Below are 27,316 nucleotides of genomic sequence, written 5' to 3'. Positions count from 1 at the left end.
TTAAAATGAAGTGATGTAAATGAGGATTATAAATTATATTATTATAAATTGCAAATTATAAAATACTATTTCAATGTATATTATTACTCTGATTTTGAAAATCTCTCTATTCTTATAGCACTGCTATTTTTTAAATGTGGTGGACTCCTTTGAGCATGAAAACAAGCTAAGTATTTCTGGACAGAATTTGCAATAAATAATCCTTTCAAGTAAAGTAACAGGCTGAGACAAACATTGTTTGGATACTCCTTTTCTAAATTGGCGATTCTCTTTTTAGAATGAAAAAGTTTACTAACAAATAAGTAAGATTCTTATTAAAATGAACTTGTTTTGTGCCTATATTGAGGTGCTCAAAATTTAAAATTAAAAATAGGATATTTTTTACATATAAAAGAAACATAGCCATGCTTCTTTCTTTCAACCACTGTCATTAAAAGAATTTTTTCATGTTGAAATTACCGATCAAACTATTGTGTACTGTCAATAAAGGAACATAGATTTTAGCTGTTAAATCTAACAACCATAAATGGACAAAAATGTCACTCAAACTTCTATTTTTATGCACATGGTTTCAACGCAAACATTGTTCTTAAGTTGTCTATCCTCAAGACAGGTCTCATGTTTGTCAAGACTTTCAGACACATCACATACACATAGCAAATTTGCTAATTCACCTAGAAAATCCTGTTTTACATGTGAATTAGTCTTTCATTAGGAATTAGTATAAGCCATAATGACTAATCTTACATAATGTCTTTGTTTATTTTCTTCTGAAAAGTCAGCTCATACATTTCCTTGATGCTAAAATCTTATAAAACATTTCTTGCTACCTTTTCTCCCTCTGTCCTTAGCTCAACAGAATGCATGAACTGTAAGCATGTCTCTGAGCCTTTAACTAAAAATTAACATTTAAAACATATCAGAATAAATTAGGATGTTTCATCTTCATTTTTTATTGTTTTCAGCACTGAGTCTTCTCCCAAAATTTTACATAGTTCATTGAGTCTCTGCTGCATTTTGGGAATTCCGGCTAGCTGAGATTCTAGCTTTTGTTTTTCTTCACTTAGTGTTAAACGAATAGCACTATCCAGTTGTTCAAAGCGCCAACCTCCTTCACCATCAAACTGTAATAAATGAGTGTGGTATTTCCTGCATAATCAAAATGAAATCATATTATTAGCAATAATTACAAAAAGCCATTTTACTTACAGATTTATCATTCTAATTGATATTCAAAGGCAAATGTTAAGTAAGGTGTCTATTTTACATTTAATTTTCAAGAATCGTTCAAGAGGTAAAATATTGTGATTGTTTCACTTCCAAAATCATTAGTCTCTAGAAAATTCTATTGTTTGTATTAAATTTATTTTTTATTCTGAATATATGTGTATTGCAAAGGAAGACATACTATTACATTTATTTATATTCATAACCTAGTATAGCTCCCGAACAAATATAAGCATACTTAGAAAGTGAAGAAGAACTAAAGAGCCTTTTGATGAAAGTGGAAGAGGAGAGTGAAAAAGTTGGCTTAAAAACTCAACATTCAGAAAACTAAGATCATGGCATCCAGTCCCATCACTTCATGGCAAATAGATGAGGAAACAGTGGAAACAGTGAGACTTTATTTTGGGGGGCTCCAAAATCACTGCAGATGGTGACTGCAGCCATGATATTAAAAGATCCTTGCCCCTTGGAAGAAAAGTTATCACCAACCTAGACAGTGTATTAAAAAGCAGAGACATTACTTTGCTAACAAAGGTCCATCTAGTCAAAGCTATGGTTTTTCCAGTAGTCATGTATGGATATGAGAGTTGGACTACAAAGAGAATTGGACTATAAAGAAAGCTGAGAGCTAAAGAATTGATGCTTTTGAACTGTGGTGTTGGAGAAGACTCTTGAGAGTCCCTTGGACTGCAGGGAGATCAAACCAGTCCATCCTAAAGGAAATCAGCCCTGAATATTCATTGGAAGGACTGAAACTGAAGCTGAAACTCCAATCTTTTGGCCACCTGATGAGAAGAACGGACTCATGGGAAAAGACCCTGATGCTGGGAAAGATTGAGATGGGAGAAGGAGGGAACGACAGAGGATGAGATGATTGGATGGCATTACCAACTTGACGGACATGAGTTTGAGTAAACTCTGGGACTTGGTGATCGACAGGGAAGCCTGATGTGCTGCAGTCCGTGGGGTCACAAAGAGTCGGACATGACTGAGTGACTGAACTGAACTGAACTAGAATGGGAATAAGAACAGGAAGCAGAGGCAAGAAAGTAAAAATTTTAAAGGTTATTAAGAAAGTAACTAAGAAGAATAAAGGAAATACACTATCCTTTGGGAATGAATTAGTCAACATAAGAAAAATTTCTCAAAAATCAAAGTTTAAAATGTTTTTTAAAAATGAACTTATAGAAGTCCTCTAAAGCCAGTTTCATGCTTTCATATAATTTGCTCTCTTTTTCTCATGTTTCAAGTTCATAACTAGGAATTTCAGAGAGGTATAGAGATGATTTTTACTGATGAAACAGGAGGCAAACAACCTTTTCCTAAGTGAAAGTTAAGGTTACCACTCTTTGGGAATTGTAGGGTGTATGTTTGAAGAAGGCAGTCCTGGCAGATCTGGCCTCACACAGCTGAGCCACTGCATCTTGACACTATGCTGAAGTGGCACAGGTTCTTATGTGTCTTCAGTTTTTATGCCTTTACCTTACAGGTCTTCTTACTTCTTGTTTTCTTTTAAGTTCTTATTGTTATTGGTTACTATCCTCAGTGTGGATCTATCAGGTCACTTTACCCTCCTTTCTAAAATTGAAATATCATTTATATATTATAAATTCATTCTTTTAGAATGTAAAATTCAGTGATTTTTGGTATAGTCACACCCTCATGCAAATATCAGCACTATCCAATTCCAGAATATTTCTTCATTCCCAAAAGAAACCTCATACCCATTAGCAGTCCATCTCCATTTCTTCTGCTGCTCAGTCCCTGCCTACGACCAAGCTCCTCTCTGCAGATTTGTCTATTCTGGATATTTCATACATACAGACTCATACAAAACAGCTTTTTGTTACTGACTTCTTCCACCCAACAAATGATCTAAAAGTTGTATTATTAGTACTTCATTTTTATGGCTGAATAATATTTCATTTATGGTATTATACATTTTGTCTATTTATCGATTGATAGAAATTTGGGTTTCATTACATTTTGATTGGATGATTTTACCATTAAGATGGGGTAATTAAACTAATTAAATTAAACTATGTCTAAAAGGGTAAATATCACTCTTAAGCTGAAGGCTGATGTTCATATGTTTGATATCATATGACAGATATTAATCTTTCCCATATACTTTTGAGTAACTATCTTTAGGGTTTCAACTTTTCCAAAAATTTGACCTCCCAACAGATGGGACCTTGCAAAAATTAAAAGAATGTGTTCTTACATGAAGGGAATTTTTTTTTAATGACAATATTGCTATTAAAATATGACAGCTAAAACAAAAGTAATGAAAAAACAAAAGAAGGATAGTGATACAGGAAAGAGAATTAATAGGAAAAAAACTATCATTTTGTTTACTTCATTGTCAACTTCTCTTGGACTTTCCTAACCATGAATCTTCAACCAGGAACAGTTTCAGAATGCAGTAGTTCAGATCTTGAGCAGCTTCCACTTTCAGTGTATATTGAAGGTTTGGCTCATCATTCCAGTCCTACAACATTATTTGGTTTCTACACAGGGGAAGAAACTATATTGTTATTTTATGACCTGTGTTCTATATTATGTGCTAAAATACTATTTCAGGGTTTATTTTAGTCAGAGGAATTTAAAAGAAAACTATTTTAACTGAGGCTTATTGGAAATAATCTGCAGACTTTCTGTACAAATAAGATAAAGCATTGGATAGTGGTAATTATAAAATTGTACTTCTATTCAGGAATCAAATAATTTAATAAGCTTCTATAATTTTTGATGTCTTCAGATACAGTATTGATTTTACTCTTTACAGTCAACAATTACCCATTTGTTGTATGGAGGAAAATATAATACATATTTTTCCTCTTATGAAATCTTTTCAGGGAAAATAAGAATTTCATGTAGGAAGAAAGGATAATCAGAAATGATAGATTTCTATAACCTAAAATGACTAAACTAGTTCATAAATCAGAACTAACATGATTATTAGTTTACAGGGAAATACACTATAGGTAGCTACAATTAAAAACATGTTTGTTCATTTGTTTTTTGGTTCGAAAGTATGAAATTAGATTTTATTATTTATTTAAAAATTTGTCTACTACACACCTGTTTGAAATGGCCAAAATCCAGAACACTGACATCTTCAAAAGCTGACAAAGCTGTGGACCAACAGGAACTCTCTTTCAGTGTTTTTTGGTGGTTTAGTTGTTAAGTTGTGTCCCACTCTTGCAAACCCATGGACTGTAGCCTGCTAGGCGCCTTTGTCCATGGGATTCTCCAGGCAAGAATACTGGAGTGGGTTGCCATTTCCTTCTCCAGGGGCTCTCATTGCTAGTGGAAATGAAAAATGGTATAGCTGTTTTGGAATACAGTTTTGTAGTTTCTAACAAAACTAAACATACTCTTACCAGTACAATCCAGTAACTTCACTTCTTGATATTTACTTAAAGGACTTGAGAAAATGCATGTTAACACAAAAACCTGCATATGAATGTTTATAACATCTTTATTCATAATGGCTAACACTTGGAGGCAACCAAGCCTATCTTCAGTAGGTGAATGGATAAACAAACTGTACATTGAAACAATGAAATATTATTTAACACTAAAAAGAAATGAGGCATCAAGCTGTGAAAAGACATGGAGGAAACAAATGATTATCACTAAGTTAAGGAAACCAGTCTGAAAAGGCTACATACTATATGGTTCCAGGTACATGATATTCTGGGACAGGAAAAACTGTGGACACATTACAGATGAGTGGTTTCTGGAGTTGATGTTGTTGTTGTTCAGTCTCTAAGTTGTGTCCAACACTTTGCAACCCCATGGACTGCAGGGCACCAGGCTTCACTGTCCTTCACTGTCTCCAGAGCTTGCTCAAACCCATGACCATTGAGCCAGTGATGCTATCCAACCATCTCATCCTTTGTGGCCCCCTTCTCTTCCTGCCCTCAATCTTTCCCAGCATCAGGGTCTTTTCTAATGAGTTGATTCTTTGCATCAGGTGAACAAAAATATTAGAATTTCAGTTTCAGCCTCAGTCCTTCCAATGAATATTCAGGGTTGATTTCCTTCAGGATTGACTAGTTTGATCACTTTGCAACCTAAGGGAATCTCAAGAATATTCTCCAGCACCACAATTCAAAGCATCAGTTCTTCAGTGCTCAGGCTTCTTTATAGTCCAACTCTCATATCCATACATGACTACTGGAAAAATCAGAGCTTTGACTAGATGGACCTTTTTTGGCAAAATGATGTCTCTACTTTTTAATACACTGTCTAGGTTTAATACACTGTCTAGCTTTCTTCCAAGAAACAAGTCTTTTAATTTCATGGTTGCAGTCACCATCTGCAGTGATTTGGAGCCCAAGAAAATAAAATCTGTTTTGCTTCCACTTTTTCCCTTTCTATTTGTCATGAAGTTGTGGGATTGGAACTCATGATCCATGGGTTGAGGAGAGAGATAAAATGGCAGAGCACAGAGGATTTTTAGAGCAATCAAAATACTCTGTATAATACTATAAGGATACATTTTTCAAATTTGAGGACATATTGAGGACAGCACTTTCACAGCATCATCTTTTAAAACTTAAAACAGTCAACTGGAATGCCATCACCTCCACTAGCTTTGTTATTTGTCATGCTTCCTAAGGCCCACTTGACTTCACATTCCAGGATGTCTGGATTTAGGTGAGTGGTCACACCATCATGATTATCTGGGTCATTAAGATTTTTTCTGTACAGTTCTTCTGTGTATTCTTGCCATGTCTTCTTAATATCTTCTGTTTCTGTTAGATCCATACCATTTCTGTCCTTTATTGAGCCCATCTTTGCATGAAATGTTCCCTTGGTATCTCTAATTTTCCTGAAGAGACCTCTAGTCTTTCCCATTCTATTGTTTTCCTCTCTTTCTTTGCACTGATCACTGAAGAAGGCTTTCTTATTTCTCCTTTCTATTCTTTGGAACTCTGCAATGAAATGGGTATATCTTTCCTTTTCTCCTTTGCCTTTAGCTTCTCTTCTTTTCTCCGCTATTTATAAGGTCCCTCTGACAACCATTTTGCCTTTTTTGCATTACTTTTTCTTGGGGATGGTCTTGATCCCTGTCTCCTGTACAATGTCAGGAACCTCCGTCCATAGTTCATCAGGCACTCTATCTATCAGATCTAGTTCCTTAAATCTATTTCTCACTTCCACTGTATAATCATAAGGGGTTTGATTTAGGTCATACATCTATGGTCTGGTGGTTTTCCCTGCTTTCTTCAATTTAAGTCTGAATTTGGCAATAAGGATTTCATGATCTGAGCGACAGTCAGCTCCTGGTCTTGTTTTTGTTGACTGTATAGAGCTTCTCCATCTTTGGCTGCAAATAATATAATCAATCTGATTTCAGTGTTGACCATCTGGTGATGTCCATGTGTAGAGTCTTCTCTTGTATTGTTGGAAGAGGGTGTTTGCTATTACCAGTGCATTCTCTTGGTATGTTAGCCTTTCCCCTGATTCATTTTGTACACCAAGACCAAACTGGACTGCTACCTCAAGTATCTCTTGACTTCCTAATTTTGCATTCCAGTTCCCTATGAGCTATTTCAAATCCTAAAAGATGATGCTGTGAAAGTGCTGCACTCAATATGATAGCAAATTTGGAAAACTCAGCAATTGCCACAGGACTGGAAAAGGTCAGTTTTCATCCCAACCCCAAAGAAAGGCAATGCCAAAGAATGCTCAAACTACCGCACAATTGAATTCATCTCACATGCTAGCAAAATAATGCTCAAAATTCTCCAAGCCAGGCTTCAACAGTACATGAACTGTGACTTCTAGATGTTCAAGCTGGGTTTAGAAAAGGCAGAGGAACCAGAGATCAAATTGCCAACATCAGCTGGATCATAGAAAAAACAAGAGAATTCCAGAAAAACATCTACTTCTCTTTATTGACTATGCCAAAGTCTTTGACTGTGTGGATCACAACAAACTGTGGAAAATTCTTCAAGAGATGGGAATACCAGACCACCTGACCTGTCTCCTGAGAAATCTGTATGCAGGTCAAGAGGCAACAGTTAGAACTGGACATCAAACAACAGACTGGTTACAAATCGGGAAAGGAGTACATCAAGGCTATCTATTGTCACCCTGCTTATTTAGCTTATATGCAGAATGATATAGCAAAATGCTGGGCTGGAGGAAGCACAAGCTGGAATCAAGATTGCCAGGAGAACTATCAATAACCTCAGATATGCAGATGATACCACCTTTATGGCAGAAAGCAAAAAAGAACTAAAAAGCCTCTTGATGAAAGTGAACAAGGAGAGTGAAAAAACTGGCTTAAAACTCAATATTCAGAAAACAGACATCATGGCATCTGGTGCCATCCATTCATGGCAAATGATGGGGAAACAATGAAAACAGTGAGAGACTATTTTTTTTGGCTCCAAAATCATTGCAGATGGTGATTGCAGCCATGAAATTAAAAGATGCTTGCTTCCTCGAAGAAAAGCTATGACCAACCTAGACAGAGGATTAAAAAGCAGAGACATTACTTTGCCAACAAAGGTCCATCTAGTCAAAACTATGGTTTTTCCAGTAGTCATATATGGATGTGAGTTGGGCTATAAAGAAAGGTGAACACTGAAAAATTGATGCTTTTGAACTGTGGGGTTGAAGAAGACTCTTGTGAGTCCCTTGAGCTGCAAGGAGATTCAACCAGTCCATCCTAAAGGAAATCAGTCATGAATATTCATTGGAAGGAGTGATGTTGAAGCTGAAACTCCAATACTTTGGCCACCTGATACAAAGAACTGATGCATTTGATAAGACCCTGATGCTGGGAAAGATGGAAGGTGGGAAAACGGGGTGACAGGATGAGACGGTTGGATGGCATCACCAACTTACTGGACACGAGTTTGAGTAAACTCTGGGAGTTGGTGATGGACAGGGAGGCCTGGTGTGCTGTAGTCCATGCAGTCGCAGAGTCAGACACGACTGAGCAATTAAACTGAATTGAACTGAACTGATGCTGAAGCTGAAACTCCAGTACTTTGGCTACCTGATGAAAACAAGTGACTCATTGGAAAAGACATTGATGCTAGGAAAGAATGAAGGAAGGAGGAAAAGGTGATGACAGAGGATGAGATGGTTGGATTGCACCACTGACCTAATGGACATGAGTTTGAGTAAGTTCTGGCAGTTGGTAATGGACAGGGAAATCGCATGCAGCTGCATCCATGGGGCTGTGCAGAGTCGCACACGACTGAGCGACTGAACTGAACTGAACTGACCATAAACTGAATTGAGCCTGCAAGTGTGCAGTCTCAGTCGTGTATGACTATTATGGTAGACACATGTATTTATAAATCTGTCCAAATCTATACAATGCACAACAGTAAGTGAATCCTAAGGAAAATTACAGACTTTGGATGCTAAAAATGTGTCAGTATAGGTTCATCAATTGTAACAATTATACCACTCTGGAGGGCGATGTCGATCATGGAGGAGGCTATACATGTATAGGGACAGAGAGTATGGGCATATTTCTGTATGTTCAATTTTTCTATGAACCTAAAACTTTTTTTAAAAAAAGAAAAGTCTTAAAAACAACAACAACAAAAACCTCTTTGTTCTAAAATGAAAAAAAAAAAAAAAGCTTCCAACGCCACTTTAGGCTACTTGAATAGGAACTAAATGACAAGAATGCATAATAAACTCATTGATAGAGGTTAGCGAAACACCAGGACTGTGTTAGAAAGGACTCAAGAGTTCTACAAGTCTGGCTTCACAGGCATATGTCGTAATTGTATTAAACCAATTCCTGTTGGTTCTCTCCAAGAGAAGGTCATAGATATCACTCATCGACATGGACTGTAACTCATCCTGGACCAGACCCAGACTGCCTCTGGGGAGATTGGCAAATCAGGGTCCTATCATTCTAGATGCTGATTAATATTTTTAACAACAGAGAGACAAACTACAAAATTCTATAGAAAAGATCACTTCATGAAATTCTCTATTTTCAGGTAAACTTTGAGAAAGAAAAATATAAAAAATCTGAATGTTTAAATAAAGTGATTATCCTCTCAAATAGTAGATTTGAGAGGAAATAGATTATCCTCTCAAAAGTAGAATTCAGAGTCAAAGAACTTTGAACAAATAAAATCTGATCTAAACTGAACACTCAACTTACTCACAGTCTTAAATAAACATACTCTATAAGGTAAATATTAAGGTAAGCATTAACTTAAAGCTTGCTATTTAGTCTAGGTTTGAAGTCATGTATATAATGACAGTTTTGGCACAAATGTGATCAGCCACATGCTACAGAATGCTCCAGTCAGAGAGGAGGAATCCTGCCTATCCCTTGGGAAATAGGAAGCCATAGCATGCAGAGTTCACTATATACCTACTAACATGTCAAAGGAAAAGATTTTGATTGATGAAACAGAAAAGCAAATGTAGGCAGTAGAATGTAGTGAGAATTAAAGTTTTTTATGAATCATGCATGAGATACCTTTCGTGTTCCTTATAATAAGTAGCGCAATAGAGGAGGGTATAGAGAATATGATCATAGAAAATTATGTTCCTCATTTTCTAGTTCTCAGTTTATTCATCTGTATAATGGGAAAAATTGGGCTACCTATACTCTATAAGGTTGCTATTAGGCTTAAATAAAATAAGCTTGGAATAGAATAGGTGTTGAATCTGCATTAGTGACTCTTATGATGATGAGGAATCAACAAAAACACAAGGGGATGATAAAAATGGTGATCATTTTTTAAAAAAGAGAAAATTCCATTAAGTTTTATTAAATATTATTTACAAAAAATGTCTGTTCATTTTTTTGTTAAGACAAAGCAGGGGGGAAAGCTCAGTTTATACACTCTAATTTTTCTCTTGAGATAGTTTTCAATTTAATGTTGGTAAGGTCCCACACCCACTGGGAGGTCAAAGTTTTGGAAATTTAAAACCTAAAGAGAGTTACTCAAAAGTATATGAATAGACTTGTTTGGTTGTCTAGTGGTTAAGAATCCACCTGCTGATGCAGGGCACACTGGTTCAATTGCTGATCCAGAGAGAATTCACAGGCTGTGGAACAATTAAACCTGTGTGCCAAAACTACTGAGGCTGTACTCTACAGCCCACACACACAATTACTGAGTTTGGGAGCAGCAGCTACTGAAGCCCGCACACTTTGGAGCCCATGCTCTGCAACAACAGAAGTCACTGTAATGAGAAGTCCGCATACCATAACTAGAGAGTAGGCCCTGCTTAGTTCCTACTGCAACTAAGGAAAGCCCATGTGCAACAACAAAGACCTCGTGCAGCCAGAAATAAAATAAATAAATACAATTTTGAAAAGCATATGGAAAAGATTAGTAATTTCTGTCATATATTATCAAGTATAGGAACTCCAACTTTTAGCTTAAAAAAGAGTGATTTTACTCTCTTAGACATAGTTTAACCTTAACTGAAATGCAGGTGGAAAATAATTGAAATATCTTATGCTCTAGGGTAAAAAGTTTAGGAAAGTCATTCTTTAAGAAACAAAAAGAAAAATCATTTATCATAAATGAGCATTGGAAACACTTACCAAAGTGAAGGCCTGTGTGTTATAGAAAGTAGGGAAATTCCAGCTCCTTTTGCAGCCTGAAATATCTTTCCTTCAACATCAATGCTGACAGCACTGGTGCATTCATCTAGCAATGCATATTTTGGTCTTAAAAATAAGCACAAATAAATTAATAATTTTCATTTTGAATTATAAACCTTTATTTGGCAATATAAACTGCAATGTTAACAACTTTAAAGGAGAAAAGAGAATAATGACATGTTTAAGATGACAAATGATAAAGCAAAAAAAGCAAGTCATTCCCCCTTGTTTGGAATATAATTTCATATTCTTCTTAGATTTTAAACAGATTTTTTAGATATTTGCTCATAATACAATAAGCTTAATTGCAGATTGGTGAATCATGACTATGAGGCAGAAGAAAGATGACAGGTCACTGAAAGAACCTTGCTGCAAAAGACAGTTCATTCTTGGTGACAAGGTTCTAATTACATGAAAAATACATTTTAGTAGCTAATTATCGATCATGTCACAATTCTGTTTGCAAACATTTATTGAGATAATTTTATCAATAATGTAAATACTTAATCACTATCGATAGAATTTTGTTGATCTAAGACTCTGCAAAAGTAAGTATGGCTAATACGACAAATTTAGAGCATTTTTTCCACTAGCTCAGTTTTTTTCTCTGGAAATGACTATCTACTACCATCAGAGGCACCTGACTTTGCCACCATATACTTCTGTTTACTCTCTTCCTTTCATTTTCACCCTCTAACTCTTTATCATTTTTTCCTTTCTCTGTCTTCTTTCTGTCAATGGAACAGAATAGAGCCCAGAAATAAACTCACATATCTATGGATAATCTTTGACAAAGGTGGCAAGAATACACAATGGGGAAAATATAGTCTCTTCAGCAAGTGGTATTGGGAAAGTTGGACAGCCATATGTAAATCAATAAAATTGGAACACAGCCTCACACCACATGCAAAAAAAGACTCAAAATGGCTTAAAGAGTTAAATACAAGAGAAGACACCACAAAACTTTTAGTAGAGAACACAGACAAAACATTCTCTGACATAAATCAATGTTTTCTTAAGTCAGTCTCCCAAAACAATAGAAATAAAAGCAAAAATAAACAAATGAGACCTAATCAAACTTGTAAGCTTTTGCATGGCAAAGAAAAACATAAGAAAAATTAAAAGACAATCTAGGGACTGGGAGAAAAGTCATTGTAAATGATACGACTGACAAGGGCTTAATTTCTAAAACACACAAACAACTCCTATGATTCAATAACAACAAAAAATAACCCAACCAAAACATGGGCAGAAGACATAAATAGATAATTCTCCAAAGAAGACATACCCATGGTCAATAGGTACATGGAAAGAGGCTCATCTAATTATCTCTAATTATTAGAGAAATGCAAGTCAAAACTGCAATGAGGTACCAACTCACATCAGTCAGAACAGCTATCATGAAAAAGTCTTCAAATAATAAATGTTGGAGAGGGTGTGAAGAAAAATGCAAACATCTTACTTATACTGTTTGTAGGAATGTAAATTTGTACAGTGATGATGGAAAACAGTATTAAGATTACTCAAAAAGCTAAAATTAAAGTTTCTGTGTGTGTGTATTAGTCGCTCAGTAATTTCTGATTCTTTGCGACTTCATGGACTGCAGCCTGCCAGGCTCTTCTGTCCATGTAATTCTCCAGGCAAGAATACTGGAGTGGGTTGCCATTCCCTTCTCCAGGGGATCTTCCTGACCCAGGGATCAAACTCAGGTCTCCCATACTGCAGGCAGATTTTTTATGGTCTGAGCAACCAGGGAAGCACACATGATCCAGCAATCCCAATCCTGGGCATATACCTAGATAAAGCTATAATTTGAAAAGATACATGCACTCTTATGATCAAAGCAGCACTGTTTACAATAGCCAAGACATGGAAGCAACCTAAACAAATAGGGACAGATGAATGGATAAAGAAGATTTGGTGTGTTCCACAAAATGAAATAGTATTGAGCCATAAAAAAAATAATGAAATAATGCTATTTTCAGCAACATGGATGCAACCAGAGATTATCATACTAAGTAAAGACAGCCGGAGAAAGACAAATACCATTTGCTATTATATTTTATATGAACATGAACCTATCTGTGAAATACAGACTCATGGACATAGAGAACTTGTTTATGGTTGCCAAAGGGGAAGGATGGGGGAGGGAAGGTGTGAGAGGTTGGGGTTAAGCAGATGTAAGCTGTTATACATGGAAAGGATAAACAGAAGATTCTACTGTATAGTAAGAGAACTATATTCAGTATCATATGACAAACCATAAAATGGAGATTAATTTTTTAAAACAGAATATATATATACACACACATTTATGTATAGCTGAATCATTTTGCTGTACAGGAGTAATTAATACAACATTGTAAATCAACCATGCTTCAGGAAAAAATACACTGTAAAAGAATAAAATAAAATGATGAAGAAAAGATAAAAATTGAAACCAGTAGTAATTTCTCATTCAGCAAAAATATTTGGCACTTCAAACTGTTTTCCTAGTAGTTTGATGGATTGTTTATTAATAAGATCCTGTTTCCTCTTGCGGGGGGGGGGTGGCTGTCAAGGATAACAGAGGGCTTCCCTGGTGGTCCAGTGGTTAACAGTCCACCTTGCAATGCAAGGGACACTGGTTTGATCCCCGGTCCAGGAGGCTCCCACATGCCATGGAGCAGCAAGCTCATACGCCACAACTGCTGAGCCTGCACTCCGGAAGCCCATGTGCCTAGACCTGTGCTCTGCAGCAAGAGCAGCCATCATAACGAGAAGTCCATGCCCTGCAACAAAGGGCGGCTCCTGCTCACCACAACTCGGGAAAGCCCTCATGCAGCACCAATGACCCGGCATAGCCAAAGTAACTAAACGTAAGGATAATAGATATAGCAGCCAAACCCAACTTTAACACCACATTTGATTTTAATATCAGCTCTCCACACAAAGAAATAAAGATCACTGCAGTTTCCCCTTGACAACAGAAGTGGTTTAACTGGTTAGCTTTTGGTTACTGTTCAGGTTAAAGTATTAAGAATTATTTGTTTCAGAGTTTATTTCTGTTTGTGGATGATTTTTTTTAAGTAAAAATGATAGAGGATAGAAGGAAGTATAAAACAGAGAGGTTTGGAATAAAATTTTATTTTTTTGTATAACTCTATTTTTAGTAATAAGTTATTGTATTGTGTCTTATTTTTTAGAGTGCTTTGAGGTAAACAGACGAGATGCCATTTTAGAATTAGAAAAAAAACATATATTTCTTACACTCTGTTGTCATAGCAACTCCTAGCCTAGCAGATGTAAGATATTTTGTTTCCTTGGTAGGGCTGGTTTTGTGGTGTGTGTGTGTGTGTGCGCGTGCACATGCATGCATACACACATGTAAATATATTAAGCAGTGACTATAAGCTGAAACTGATATAACTAAGTAAAACATTAGATAACACTGTTTCTCACATTTTTATTTGGGTACATCATCAGAAGAGGAGGCTTAAGAAGGATCTAATCTATTTCCTATAAGATGGAACTTTTCCAATCATTTTTAAACATTAAAATTAAAATCCTCTCAAAAAGACTGATTTTGACACATAATTCTCCTTGCTAAAGTTCTCCACTTTAGTTGTTAGCTCAAGTCTTTCTCATTATAATTCAAATCTTCTTATTAATCCTTTGAGAAAGAAAGGAGGCAATTTCTCATTATTATACTTTTCCTTCACTGGGTTTTAAAATTTTTTTTAAGTTGATTTACAATGTTACATTAATTACTCCTATATAGCAAGGTGATTCAGATATATATATACACACATATATGTGTGTATGTTTAGTTGCTTAGTCATATCTGACTCTTTGTGACCCCAGGTACTGTAACAAGGGTCCTCTGTCCATGGGATTTCCCAGGCAAGAATACTGGAGTGGGTTGCCATTTCCTATATATATTCAGATATATATGTATACATACATATATATATCTGAATCACTTTGTTGTACAGGAGTAATTAATATAACATTGTAAATCAACTATAATAAAATAGTATACATATATTCTTTTTTATATTCTTCTCCATTATGGCTTATCATAAGATAGTGAACATAGTTCTTTTTGCCATACAGCAGGACCCTCTTGTTTATCCATTATATACATAAAAGCTCACATCTGCTAACCCCTACCTTCTCTTCAGTCTGTCCCCACAAATTCTCTCTCCTAGCAAGCACTAATCAGTTCTCTCTGTTAATGAATACGTTTCTGCTTCATAGATAGGTTTATTTGTGTCATCTTTTAGATTCCACATATGAATGACCTCATATGGTATTTGCTTTCTCTTTCTGACTTACTTCATTTAGTATGATAACCTCTAGTTGCATCTGTGTTGCTGCAAATGGCATTATTTCTTTTTTTTTTTTTTTTATGGCTGAGAAGTATTCCATTGTATAGATGTGAAGTGAAGAAGTGAAGTCGCTCAGTCGTGTTCGACTCTTTGCAACCCCATGGACTGTAGCCTATCAGGCTCCTCCGTCCCTGGGATTCTCCAAGCAGGAATACTGGAGTGGGTTGCCATTTCCTTCTCCAGGAGATCTTCCCAGCTTAGGGATCAAACCTGGATCTCCCGTATTGCAGGCAGACGCTTTACCATCTGAGCCACCAGGGAAGTCTTTATCCTTTCATCTATAGATGGACATTTAGGTTGTTTCCATGTCTGGGCTATTGTGACCAGCGCTGCTATGAATACTGGGGTGTGTGTCTTTTTGAATATCAGTTTTGTACAGATATATGCCCAGCAGTGTGATTGCTGGGCCATATGGTAATTTTATTTTTAGTTTTCTAAGGGACCTGCACACTGTTTTCCACAGCAGCTGTACCAATTTACATTTCCACCAACAGTGGAGGTTCTTCACTGGCTTTAGCATTTTTAATTCAGTATCATTTTATACCCAAAGTATTTTAGATACATGAGTATCAAGTATTTAAGTTATAGGCACTTAAAAATCTCTTTAGGTTAGCATCTTTTATTAATGCCATTTGCTTTTTATCTTATTATCACACTGACATAATGAGAAATTTACAGCCACATATTACGTTCCATCATTTTACGTTTCAGGTTTCAGTTGTAGTTCAGTTGGTAAAGAAACTGCCTGCAACGCAGGAGACCTGGGTTTGATTCTTGGGTTGGGAAGATTCAACTGGAGAAGCAAATGGCAACCCACTCCAGTATTCTTGCCTGGAGAATCCCATGGACAGAGGAGCCTGGCAGGTCACAGTCCATGGGATTGCAAGAGTCAGACATCACTGAGCAAGAAAACCACCATCATGTCACATTTCACCAATTGTACGGGGGATCATATTACTGAATATTTATCGACAAAGCACAAACAGATTCAAGGTAATAGTGGTTAACAGCTAGTCATAAATTTCATACTACAAAGTTTACTCTTGAATCTCACCACATTATCTCAAAAAAGTCGTTGTAAAATATACTTCACTAAAAATTCAGAGTTTGCAAACTTTGGTTTATACTTTTTAGTTTGCCTTATCCTTGAACTAACCATTTATATTATTAAAATACTATATTATTACACAACATTTTTCTCATTTATAAACTCCAGCTATAACACAAAATAATACATATTGTATGATTTAATTTTGGGGCTTCCCTGGTGGCTTAGACAGTAAAGAATCTGCCCACAATGTGGGAGACCTGGGTTTGATCCCTGGGTTGGGAAGACCCCCTGAAGGATGGAATGGCAACCCACTCCAGTATTCTTGCCTGGAGAATTCCATGGAGAGAGGAGCCTAGTGAGCTACAGTCCATGGGGTCGCAAAGAGTTGGACATAACTGAGCGACAAACACACACACACATGAAGTTGTAGAACTGGAGAACTAATTTATTCATTAGAAATGGAAACAGAAATTGTCTATGGAAAGATTTGACTGGAAAGGGGCATGAGGGACTTTCTAGGGTGATAGAATCATTCTTTATCTTAATTGGGATATTGATTATGTATTGTATATACATTTATCAGAATTCATTGAATTGAATACTGAAATACATTTATGTATTTGGTACATAATGTTATAATAATGATAATAACAATAAACAAACCTTGGCTAGCTATTATATAGTAATACACATAATAGGATACAAAATAAAAAGAGGGATACAGGGAATTCCCTTGTGGTCCAGTTGTTAGGACTCAGTGCTTTCACTGCTGGGGCCTGAATTCAATCCCTGGTCAGGGAACTAAGATTCCACAAGCCATGTGGTATGGCCAAAAAGAAAAAAAAGAGGAATATAAACTGTACTATACTTTATGAAAATAGTTACATATTAAAAAGTTAAAAATAACAACCAACTTTTGTATACTAAAATAGAGAAAAAACTATACTAAAATTTTATGTGCTACAAGTAGTAAAACAGAATTTTTTCTTTTTACTCATCTAAATTTTCTACTTCTATAATATAAACACATAATTGTATTTAATAAAGTTGTTTAAACTATACATTATTTTTTCAGTGATAAATATTACATGTTATATTCTTAACAAAAATGGCTGAACCTAAATATAATCAAGTTTTGAGCTCTAATTTCCAGTTTATAAGAAAAATATTAGATTGAGGAAAGAGGTAATGAAATCTCAAGAGGAAACAATCAGATCAATCTTGAAAGGACAACGTTCTTAAAGGACAACTGACCTAGTTTCTTCAACAAGTCAATAGCATAAAAGATAGGAGGGGCACAGAGGCAGGGAGAAGAAACAACTCTTTAAATTAAAAAATAATTAAGAGATATATAACAACAAAATTCAATACATAAAAGTTGTTTGGATCTTGGTTTGAATAAACCAAGTATAAAAAGATATTTTTTAGACTATCAGGGAAATTGAATATGAACCAGGTATGAAATAATTTTAAATGATTATTGTCAACTGTACTAATGATGATTATGGTATTTAATGTAAGAAAATATCCTAATATTTCAGAGATTGATGTCAAAATATTTCATGGAAAATTCCATGATTTTGGATTTGTTTCACAATGCTTTATATAAAAAAATATGTAAATCAAGTGCTGCAAAAATTAGATTTGTTGAATCAGTGTGATAGGAATATAGGGTTCATCTTACAATATTCTCTTTTTTGATGAACTTTTAATGGCTTTTCCATAATAAAAGATTTCTAAAAAATTGATAGCCAACTTGTTACTAAGTGTTTAATGAGGCTTAGTTGATTTTTTTTTTCATTTTTTATCAGCTTTTAAAAGTTCCCTACAGAAGTTTTACTGCTTCCACTGCAACTTCTGCAAGAGTATTGCATGTGCCCAGCTTATGGTCCACTCAGCCATCCATGTACATAACTTTATTGCCCAAGATATAAGTATTGAAAGTAACAATTTAGGTTCTCATTGCCAGAGGCCTAACATTAAAATAGGAATTTATTTTTCACAGCAGAATAGGATAAAAAAAAAAAGGAACAATCATAATAGCTTCAATATTTCTTTCCATTGTCTTGTGCTTGATACTTTGAACCAAAAGGCTATGAAGCTGGTTAGAAATAGAAAAGTTTTATCAAGAGAAATTATTTCCTGCATCTCTTTATTTCTGAGTCCATTAAGACTTATGCTGGTTGGTTCCTTTCTCCATTAGATATGCCTCCTCTCAAGAACACTATTAAGTTTTATAGGCCACTGACTGATTAGAAATTTAATTTAGTTTTAATTTAATAATATAATTGAGAAGTATTACTGAATATCTGGGCTTCCCTGGTGGCTCAAATGGTAAAGAATCTGCCTGCAATGCAGAAGATCTGGGTCTGATCCCTGGGTTGGGAAGATCCCCTGGAAAAGGAAACAGTTACCTATTCCAGTATTCTGGCCTGGAGAATTCCACGGACCAAGGAGCCTGGAGGGCTACAGTCTATGGAGTTGCAAAGAGTTGGACACACCTGAGCGACTTTCACTTCCACTGAATGTCTACCTACTGTGTTCACAACAGCATCATAGTGGTTATCTATTCTTCACATTTTAAAATTAGTAATATCCCACTTTCAAACTTAGGACACATAAAAATTTAACTTTGTCATCTAACATTACTCAACATAAAATAAATAGAACAAACACTTGGAGATTTCTGTCATATTAAAAAACAACCTAAGAAATGTAAATACTATAAATTCTAAGCACTAGCTTTTCAGAAATATATTTTCAAACCAAATAAGGACAAGGGATCCTATCTGAACATTTTTTGATTACAATAATAGAATAGTATCAATTGTAACTTGAGTATAATACACTTACCTATGATAAAACATGCGAGCCATGCCCATTCTTTGCTTTTCTCCTCCTGATAAGACATCTTTCCAGTCCGTAATAGCATCCCATCCTTTAAAATATATAAAAATACATATTTTATAAAGCATCTTTTAACCAAAGAGAGCATCTTTTACGGTTTTTACCTAGATGAGTGATTCTTAGCAAGTTTAAGCTATTACACAAAGAACCTGATATTTCACCAAACATATGCCTGGATATACCAGAGTGACTTATGTTTAAGCACTTGGTCTTAGATTTGATATTTTTTAACAGTAATAATTACTTATACTGACAGAACATATTCTAAGAATTCTAAATACTGACACTTTGAAAAGGTGTTTATTTTTTAATGTCTCCAAAGAGTTGGTATACTTAGACTTATTTTTCAGGGGGGTAGGAGAAAAGACCAACAAATTTGCATAGGTCTATTACAAAGTCTGGGCTTCTCGGATGGCTCAGTGGGTAAAGAATCTGCCTGTCGTGCAAGAGACAAAGGTTTGATCCCTGAGTCTGGAAGATCCCCTGGAAGAGGGGATGGCAACCTATTCCAGTATTCTTGCCTGAGAATCCCATGGACAGAAGAGCTTAGCAGGATACAGTCCACAGGGTTGCAAAGAGTAGGATATAAGTGAAGTGATTGAGCACACACACACATTACAAAGTCTACAAAAGATATGAAAGGAGCTTATTTAAATGGCTTCCATCAGCTGGGCACTTGATATGAGTTGTACTTTTCACAATTTTCATTGTATATTTCATAACCTTATGAGGTTCCTATTATTAGTGTTATTTTATAAGTGGATAAACTGAAATTCATGAAGAAATTGATATATCAAAATTTATACAGCTATATATTAGAGCTAGGATTTATATATAGATGTATCTTCATGTTTTACAATTTACCTGTTCCATCTCTAACAACATCATAAATACTTTCTGTTGGTTATTTATTCAAAAAGCAAGTCTATTTTCTAAAAAATAGTTAGATTTTTTTTAAAAAGTTAGATCAATACATACTAGTATAGGGAAAAGCAAGATGGCAGAGAAGTAGGAGGACAAGGAGTTCATCTCTCCCCACAGATGCATCAAGAATACATCTACAGATGGAACAGTTCTCACAGAGCACTGGCTGAACACTAGGAGAAGACCTTGGACACTGGAAAGGACAAGAAAGATCCATGTGGAACCATGCAAGACGACAGAAGGGAAAAAGAGGACAGGAAGTGGGATAGGATCTGCTTCTAGGTGGGGGATCTGAAGAAGCTGAGAAGTTCCTGCATCCAGCGAAACCCCCTTGTGGAGGGGCAGATTGGTCGGGACAGAAGGAAATCATCTGGGCCTGTCGGAGGGGAGTGAAACAGCCGGTCTGGCAGGCAGGACACAGTGAGCCCTACACAGTCTGTGCCACAGCCTTGCCCCTCCGAGCCTGAGACTCATGTCTGTCCGTGTGCATGGGCATTGAGTGCTGGGACACAGGCAATGGGAGAGAAGCTGAGGAGAGGACCGCTGCTGGATGCAAGCAGACAGGACAGCCTGGAGGGATGGGGATGAGAAAGTCCATAACTGGGAATACTTGTGAAGGAAACCTGCACTACCACAGAAGCAAGGAGCCATTGTTGAGTGACATGTAGGGGGTGGAGCTGTCTTTGCAGCCTCTCTCCTGTCAGTCCCTACTTATACCCCACCAGGGTGAGCTGTCTCATGCCTGCCACTAGGCACTAGAAAAGGCTCCTGCCGGGGCTAATCCTTTTTTTACCTGTGGCCAAACTCTAGGAAAAGTCCCTGCCAGGGCTGGCCCCAGCTCACCTTCTGCTAGGAGCTAGGAAAAGCCCCCGCTGATTGCTTGGAAAGATCACCCAGGGCTAACCCTCATGTGCCTGCCACCAGGTGGTAGGAAAGCCTCCCACCAGGGCTGGATCTCCCGCATCACGGCCATCAGGTTCCCTGTGAACCTGTGACTGGGCCAGATCTCTTACAACTTCCAACCCCTTCGTGCACCTGTTGCCTCCCATGACGCTGGCAGCTGTGCCACCTCTGGGCCTTGTCCTCACTGGGGCAGACCAAAGTGCTCCAGGGCAGCCTTGGGAGTAGATCCCTGTGTGCAACTTACATTCACAGGTGGAGTTAAAGCCAAAGCTAAGTCCCAGGGGCCACTCAATTTAAGAAGAAAAGCTGAAATTTTTCCTTGCAGGTGAACAAATTGAAACCGTCACAAACAGCTTGGTAAAAACTCAGCACCTACAAAACATCTGAACAGATAAGTGCTCCCACAGCCAAGACAGACCTAGTTTTAGCAGGTGTAGCACTAGAGGTAAAGAACCCACCCACCAATACAAGAGACATAAAAGATGTGGGTTCAATCCCTGGGTTGAGACGATCCCCTGGAAGCAGGGCAATCCACTCCAGTAGTGTTGTCTGGAGAATCCCATGGACAAAGGAACCTAGCAGGCTATAGTCCACAGGGTTGCAAGAGTCAGGCACAACTGAAGTGACTTAACATGCATGTACACTTGGTGGCTTGTGCCAGGCTAAAGTCTGAGCTACCCCTATAACACCTGGTAGCTTCATAGATGGTGCATTGGTAAAGAAACTTCCTACCAATGCAGGAGATACAAAAGACGAGGGTTCAGTCTCTTGCTCAGGAAGATTCCTGGAGTATGAAATAGCAACCTACTCCCATGTTCTTGCATAAAAATTCCATGGACAGCAGAACCTGGTGGACTACAGTCCATGGGGTCACAAAGAGACAGACATGACTGAGCAACTGAGCACGACTGAGCACCTAATACCCACAAATGGTCCAGATCCATGATTATTGCAATCTTGGGGCTGGACTTCAGTGGATCTACTCCGATGGCCTGGTGAAAGAAATCTCTAAGAGACACCAGGGTCAAATGCTAGCATGGCAATGCTAAGATCAGTATAGTCCGAGGGTCTGCACAATGGGTGAAAGATCACACGGCAGAGTACACCACAGAAGAGTAGCTCCAAAGGAGGGATGCTCAGTAGCTTCCCTCCCAGTAGGAGTGCTCCAACCCTGCCTACTTTGCACCACAGATCAGAAACACAGCTAAGAAGCAAATCTGGGAGCTTCTACTCCAACAACTAGGAAGCCGACTCCACCTATGACAGGGCAGTGACAACTAAAGAGCAAAGGGGAGGCCCCACTCAATATCCAGGGCAGGCTCTGGTTACCACAACAATAGTCTAACCCTCATTAAGAGGATAACAGCACAAGTCTCTGGATCAACCTCATCTACCAGGGGACAGATACCAGAAGCAAGAGGAACTGTGACCCTGCAGCCTGGAAAGCAGATCATAAACACAAAACTTTGAGGGGGAAAAAAAGAAAGGTAACAAAGAGATATGTTGCAGATGAAGGAGCAAGATTAAAACCTACAAGAACAATTAAATGAAGAAGAGATAAGCAATCTATCTGAAAGAGAATTCAGAGTATGATAGTGAAGATGATCCAAGATCTTAGAAACAGACTGGAGGCATGGATTGAAAATATATAAGAAAAGTTTAGCAAAGCCCTAGAAGAACTAAAACACAAATAAACGGAAATGAACAAGACAGGAACTGAAAATGACAAATACAATCAATAACAGAATAACTGAGGCAGAAGAATGGATAAGTGACCTGGAAGACAGAGTGGTAGAAATCTCTGCTGTAGAACAGAATAATAATAATAATAAAATGAAAAGAAATGTGAATAAACTCAGAGACATCTGGAACAACATTAAATGCATGAACATTTGATTTATAGAGGTCCCAGAAGAAGAAGAAAAAGGGTCTGAGAAAATATTCCAAGAGATCACAGTAAAGAACTTTTCTAACATGGGAAACGAGATAGTCACCCAAGCCTAGAAAGCAAAGAGAGTTGTATAAAGGGTAAACACAAGCAGAACACACTGAGACACATATTATTAAACTAACAAAAATTAAGTACAGAAAATATTAAAAGGGGAAAGCAACAAATAACATACAAGGAAACCCTAAAAGGTTATCAGCTGATTTTTCAGCAGAAACTCTGCAGGTCAGAAGGGAGTGGCAGGATATATTTAAAATGATGAAAAGGAAAAGCCTACAACCAAGAATACTCTAACCAGTGAGGCTCTCATTCAGATTTGACAGAGCATCAAAAGTTTTACAGATACACAAAAGCTAAGAGCATTCAGCACCTCCAAATCAGCTTTACAACTGCTAAAGGAACTTCTACAGGCAAAAAACACTAGAAAGGAGAACAAAAAAGGAAGGGTAAGAGGAAAAAGACATACAAAGAAAACCACACCCCAAACAATTAAGAAAATGGCAATAGGAACATATATATTGATAATTATCTGAAATGTAAATGGAATAATGTTCCAACCAGAAGAAACAGACTGGCTGAATGGATAAAACAACAAGACCCATATATTTGCTGTCTACAAGAGACCCACTTCAGACCTAAGGATACATGCAGACTGAAAGTGAGGAGATGGAAAAAGATATTCCATAAAAATGGAAAGCAAAGAAAAGCTGGAGTAGCAATACTCGCATCAGACAAAATAGACTTTAAAACAAAGACTGTTAATAAGACAAGGAAAGATGCTACCTAACAATCAAGGGATCAATCCAAGAAGAAGATAAAGCAATTGTAAATATTTATGCACTCAACCTAGGAGAAGCTCAATACATAAAGCAAATGCTAACAGCCATATAATGGGAAATTGACAGGAACATGATTAATACCAATGCATGGATCATCCAGACAAAAAATTAACAAGAAAACCCAAGTCTTAAATGAAACATTAGACCAGATAGACTTAATTGATATATGCAGGACATTCCATCAGAAAACAGCAGAATATACTTTCTTTTCAAGAACACATGGAACATTCTCCAGAATAGATCACATCTTGGGTCACAAATCAAGCTTCAGTAAAGTTAAGAAAACTGATATTGTATCAGGTATCTTTTCTGAAACAGTGCTATGTGATTAGAAAGCAAATACGGGGAGGGGGGTGGGAACTATAAAAACACAAACAAGTGGAGGCTAAACAATGTGCTATTAAACAACCTATGGATAACTGGAGAAATAAAAAAGGAAATAAAAAATATCTAGAAACAATTGAAAACTAAAACATGATGACCCAAAGCCTATGGAAAGCAGCACAGTTCTAAGAGGGAAGTTTATAACAATACAATCCATCTCAAGAAAAATATCAAATAAACAACACAACTTGTACCAAATGCAACTAGAGAAATAAGAACAAACAAAACCAAAAGTTAGTAGAAGGAAAAAAATAATAAAAATCAGAGCAAAAATAAATGAAATATTATAAAACAGAGAATAGCAAAAACCAATTAAACTAAAACTTGGTTGTTTGAGAAGATAAGCAAAATTGATTAAAACCACTAGCCAGACTCCTTAAGAAAAGAAAGGGAGAGGACTCAAATCAATAAAATTAGAAATGGAAAAGGAGACATTACAGCTGACACCACAGAAATACAAAAGATCATAAGAGACTACTACAAGCAATTACTAAGTTGACCAAAATGTTTGTTTGGCTCTTTCTGTAACATCTTCTGAAAAAATTTGAGTGAACTTTTTGACCAACTCAATGTATGCCAATAAAATGGACAACATGGAAGAAATGGACAAATTCTTAGAAAGGTATAACTTTCTGAGACTGAACTAGGAGGAAATAGAAAATATGAACAGGGATTTCCCTGGTGGTCCAGTGGTTAAAAATCTGTCTCCCAGAGCAGAGGATACAGGATTGATCCTTGGAGAACTATGATTCCCACAAGCCAGAGAGGAACTAAGGCCACATGCTACAACTAGAGAGAAACTCATGTGCCACAGCAAAGAACCTACACGCCATAGCTAAAACCTCATGCAGCCCTATAAGTAAATCAATATATTAAAAAAATTTTAACTGAACAAAAATATGAAAAGGCCAGTCATGAGTAATGCAATTGAAATGAAACTGCGATTAAAATCTTCCAAGAAACAAAAGCCCAGACTAGATGGCGTCACAGGTGAATACTATTTTAGAGACCAGCTAAGACATCCTTCTCAAATTCTTCCAAAAATTGCAGAGGGAGGGACGCTCCCAAGCTAATTTTATGAGGCCACTATCACCCTGATACCAAAATCAGACAAAATTAATACACAGAAATCTCTTTCATTCCAATACACTAACAGAAGATCAGAAAGAGAAATTAAGAAAACAATTCCATTTACAATTGCATCATGGAGATGAAACTATCTAGGGATAAAACTAACTGGGAAGAAAAAATACCTTGATTCAGAAAACTATAGGATACTGATGAAAGAAAATAAATATTACACAAATGGATGGAGAGATATACCATGTTCTTGGACCGGAAGAATCAACACTGTAAAAATAATTATACTACCCAAAGCAATCCACAGATTCAATGCAATCTCCATCAAATTACCAAAGACATTATTCCACAGAATCAGATTAAAATAGTTTTTAATTTGTATGGAAACACGAAATACCCCAAATAGCCAAAGCAATCTTGAAAAATAAAAACAGAGCTGGAGGAATCAGGCTCTCTGACTTCAGACTATACTCCAAAGCTACAGCAATCAAGACAGTATGGTACTGGGGCAAAAAAAGACATATGGATCAATGTAACAAGATATAAAGCCCAAAGATAAATCCAGACACCTATGTTCACCTAATTTATGACAAAGGAGGCAAGAATATACAATGGAAAAAAGACAGTCTCTTCAATAAGTGGTGCTGGGAAAACTGGGCAGCTATCTGTAAAAGAATGAAATTAGAACACTTCCTAATACCATACACAAAAATAAACTCAAAATAGATTAAAGACCTAGATGTAAGGCTGGGCACTTACAACTCTTAGAGAAAATCATAAGCAGAACACTCTCTAACATAAATTATAGAAAGATCTTTTTGGACCCATCTTCCAGAATAGTGAAACTGAAAACAAAAATAAGCAAAATGAGATCTAATTAAACTTATAACCTTTTGCACAGTAAATGAAACAATAAATAAAACAAAAAGACAACCTTCAGAATAGGAGAAAATATTTGCAAACAAAACAACCAACAAGGGGTTCATCTCCAAAATATACAAATAGCTCATGTAGCTCAATAATAAAAGAAACAATCCAATGAAAAAATGGGTGGAAGACCTAAATAGACATTTTATCAAAGAAGACCTACAGATGGCCAAAAAGCACATTAAAAAGATGCTCAACACTAATTATTAGAGAAATGAAAATCAAAATTACTTGTCAGAAAGACCATCATGAAAACATTTATAAACAATAAATGCTGGTGAGGGTGTGGAGAAAAAGAAAACCCTCCTACACCGTTGGTGGAAAAGTAAATTGGTACAACTACTATGGAGAACAATATGAAGGTTTTTTAAAAAATTAAAAATAGAACTACCATATGACCAGGAAATCTCATTCCAGTCATTTATCTGCAGAAAACCATAATTGAAATTAATACACGCACCCCAGTATTTATTGCAGCACTATTTACAATAGCCAAGACATGGAAGGAACCTAAACGTCCATCAACAGAGGAATGGATAAAGACCTGGTACATATTTACAATGGGATATTAGTCATAAAAAGGAACAAAGCAGTGCCATTTCCAGAGATGTGAAGAGACCTAGAGACTGTCATATAGAATGAAGTAAGTTGGAGAGAGAAAAATACATATCGTGTAATATCACTTATATGTGGAATCTAGAAAAATGGTACCGATGAACTTATTTGCAAAGCGGAAATGGGGACACAGATGTAGAGAACAACCTTATGGATATCAGTGGGGGAAAGGAGGGTAGGATGAACTGGGAGATTGGGGTTGGGATTGACATATGCACATTACTATGTATAAAATGAGAACCTACTGTGTAGCACAGGGAAGTCAATGTTCTGTGAGGATCTGTATGGGAAGGAAATCTAAAAAAGCGGGGGATATATGTATACATATAGATGATTCACCTTGCAGAAACACAGTATTGTAAAGCAAATATGCATGCATGCATGCTAAGTTACTTCAGTTGTATCCAACTCTTTGCAACCCTATGGACTGTAGCCCACCAGGCTCCTCTACCCAGGGGATTCTCTAGGCAAGAATACTGGAGTGGATTGCCATGCCTTCCTCCAGGGGATCTTCCCAAC

General features: G+C 36.6%; 1 protein-coding gene across 4 annotated transcripts in view; it reads right to left on the bottom strand.

Moving 5' to 3' along the window:
- Positions 1 to 929: 929 nt before the first annotated feature.
- The window catches only part of ABCD2 (ATP binding cassette subfamily D member 2), an 88,748-nt gene continuing 62,361 nt past the window's right edge, over positions 930 to 27,316 (bottom strand). For 3 of the 4 annotated variants that reach the window (XM_068971305.1, XM_068971306.1, XM_068971308.1), the window contains 3 exons: positions 19,124 to 19,208; positions 10,790 to 10,915; positions 930 to 1,149 (listed from right to left, as the gene is read on the bottom strand). In XM_068971305.1, coding sequence (XP_068827406.1) covers positions 930 to 1,149; positions 10,790 to 10,915; positions 19,124 to 19,208 — 431 coding nt within the window. The remainder of the gene's footprint in view (positions 1,150 to 10,789; positions 10,916 to 19,123; positions 19,209 to 27,316) is intronic. The other variant, XM_068971307.1, reaches the window with a different exon arrangement.

Source organism: Capricornis sumatraensis, chromosome 4 (assembly GCF_032405125.1).
Source record: "Capricornis sumatraensis isolate serow.1 chromosome 4, serow.2, whole genome shotgun sequence".
Taxonomy (NCBI): Eukaryota; Metazoa; Chordata; class Mammalia; order Artiodactyla; family Bovidae; genus Capricornis; species Capricornis sumatraensis.
Note: the sequence above shows the minus strand (reverse complement) of the source record. Positions and strands in the feature narration are given on the sequence as shown.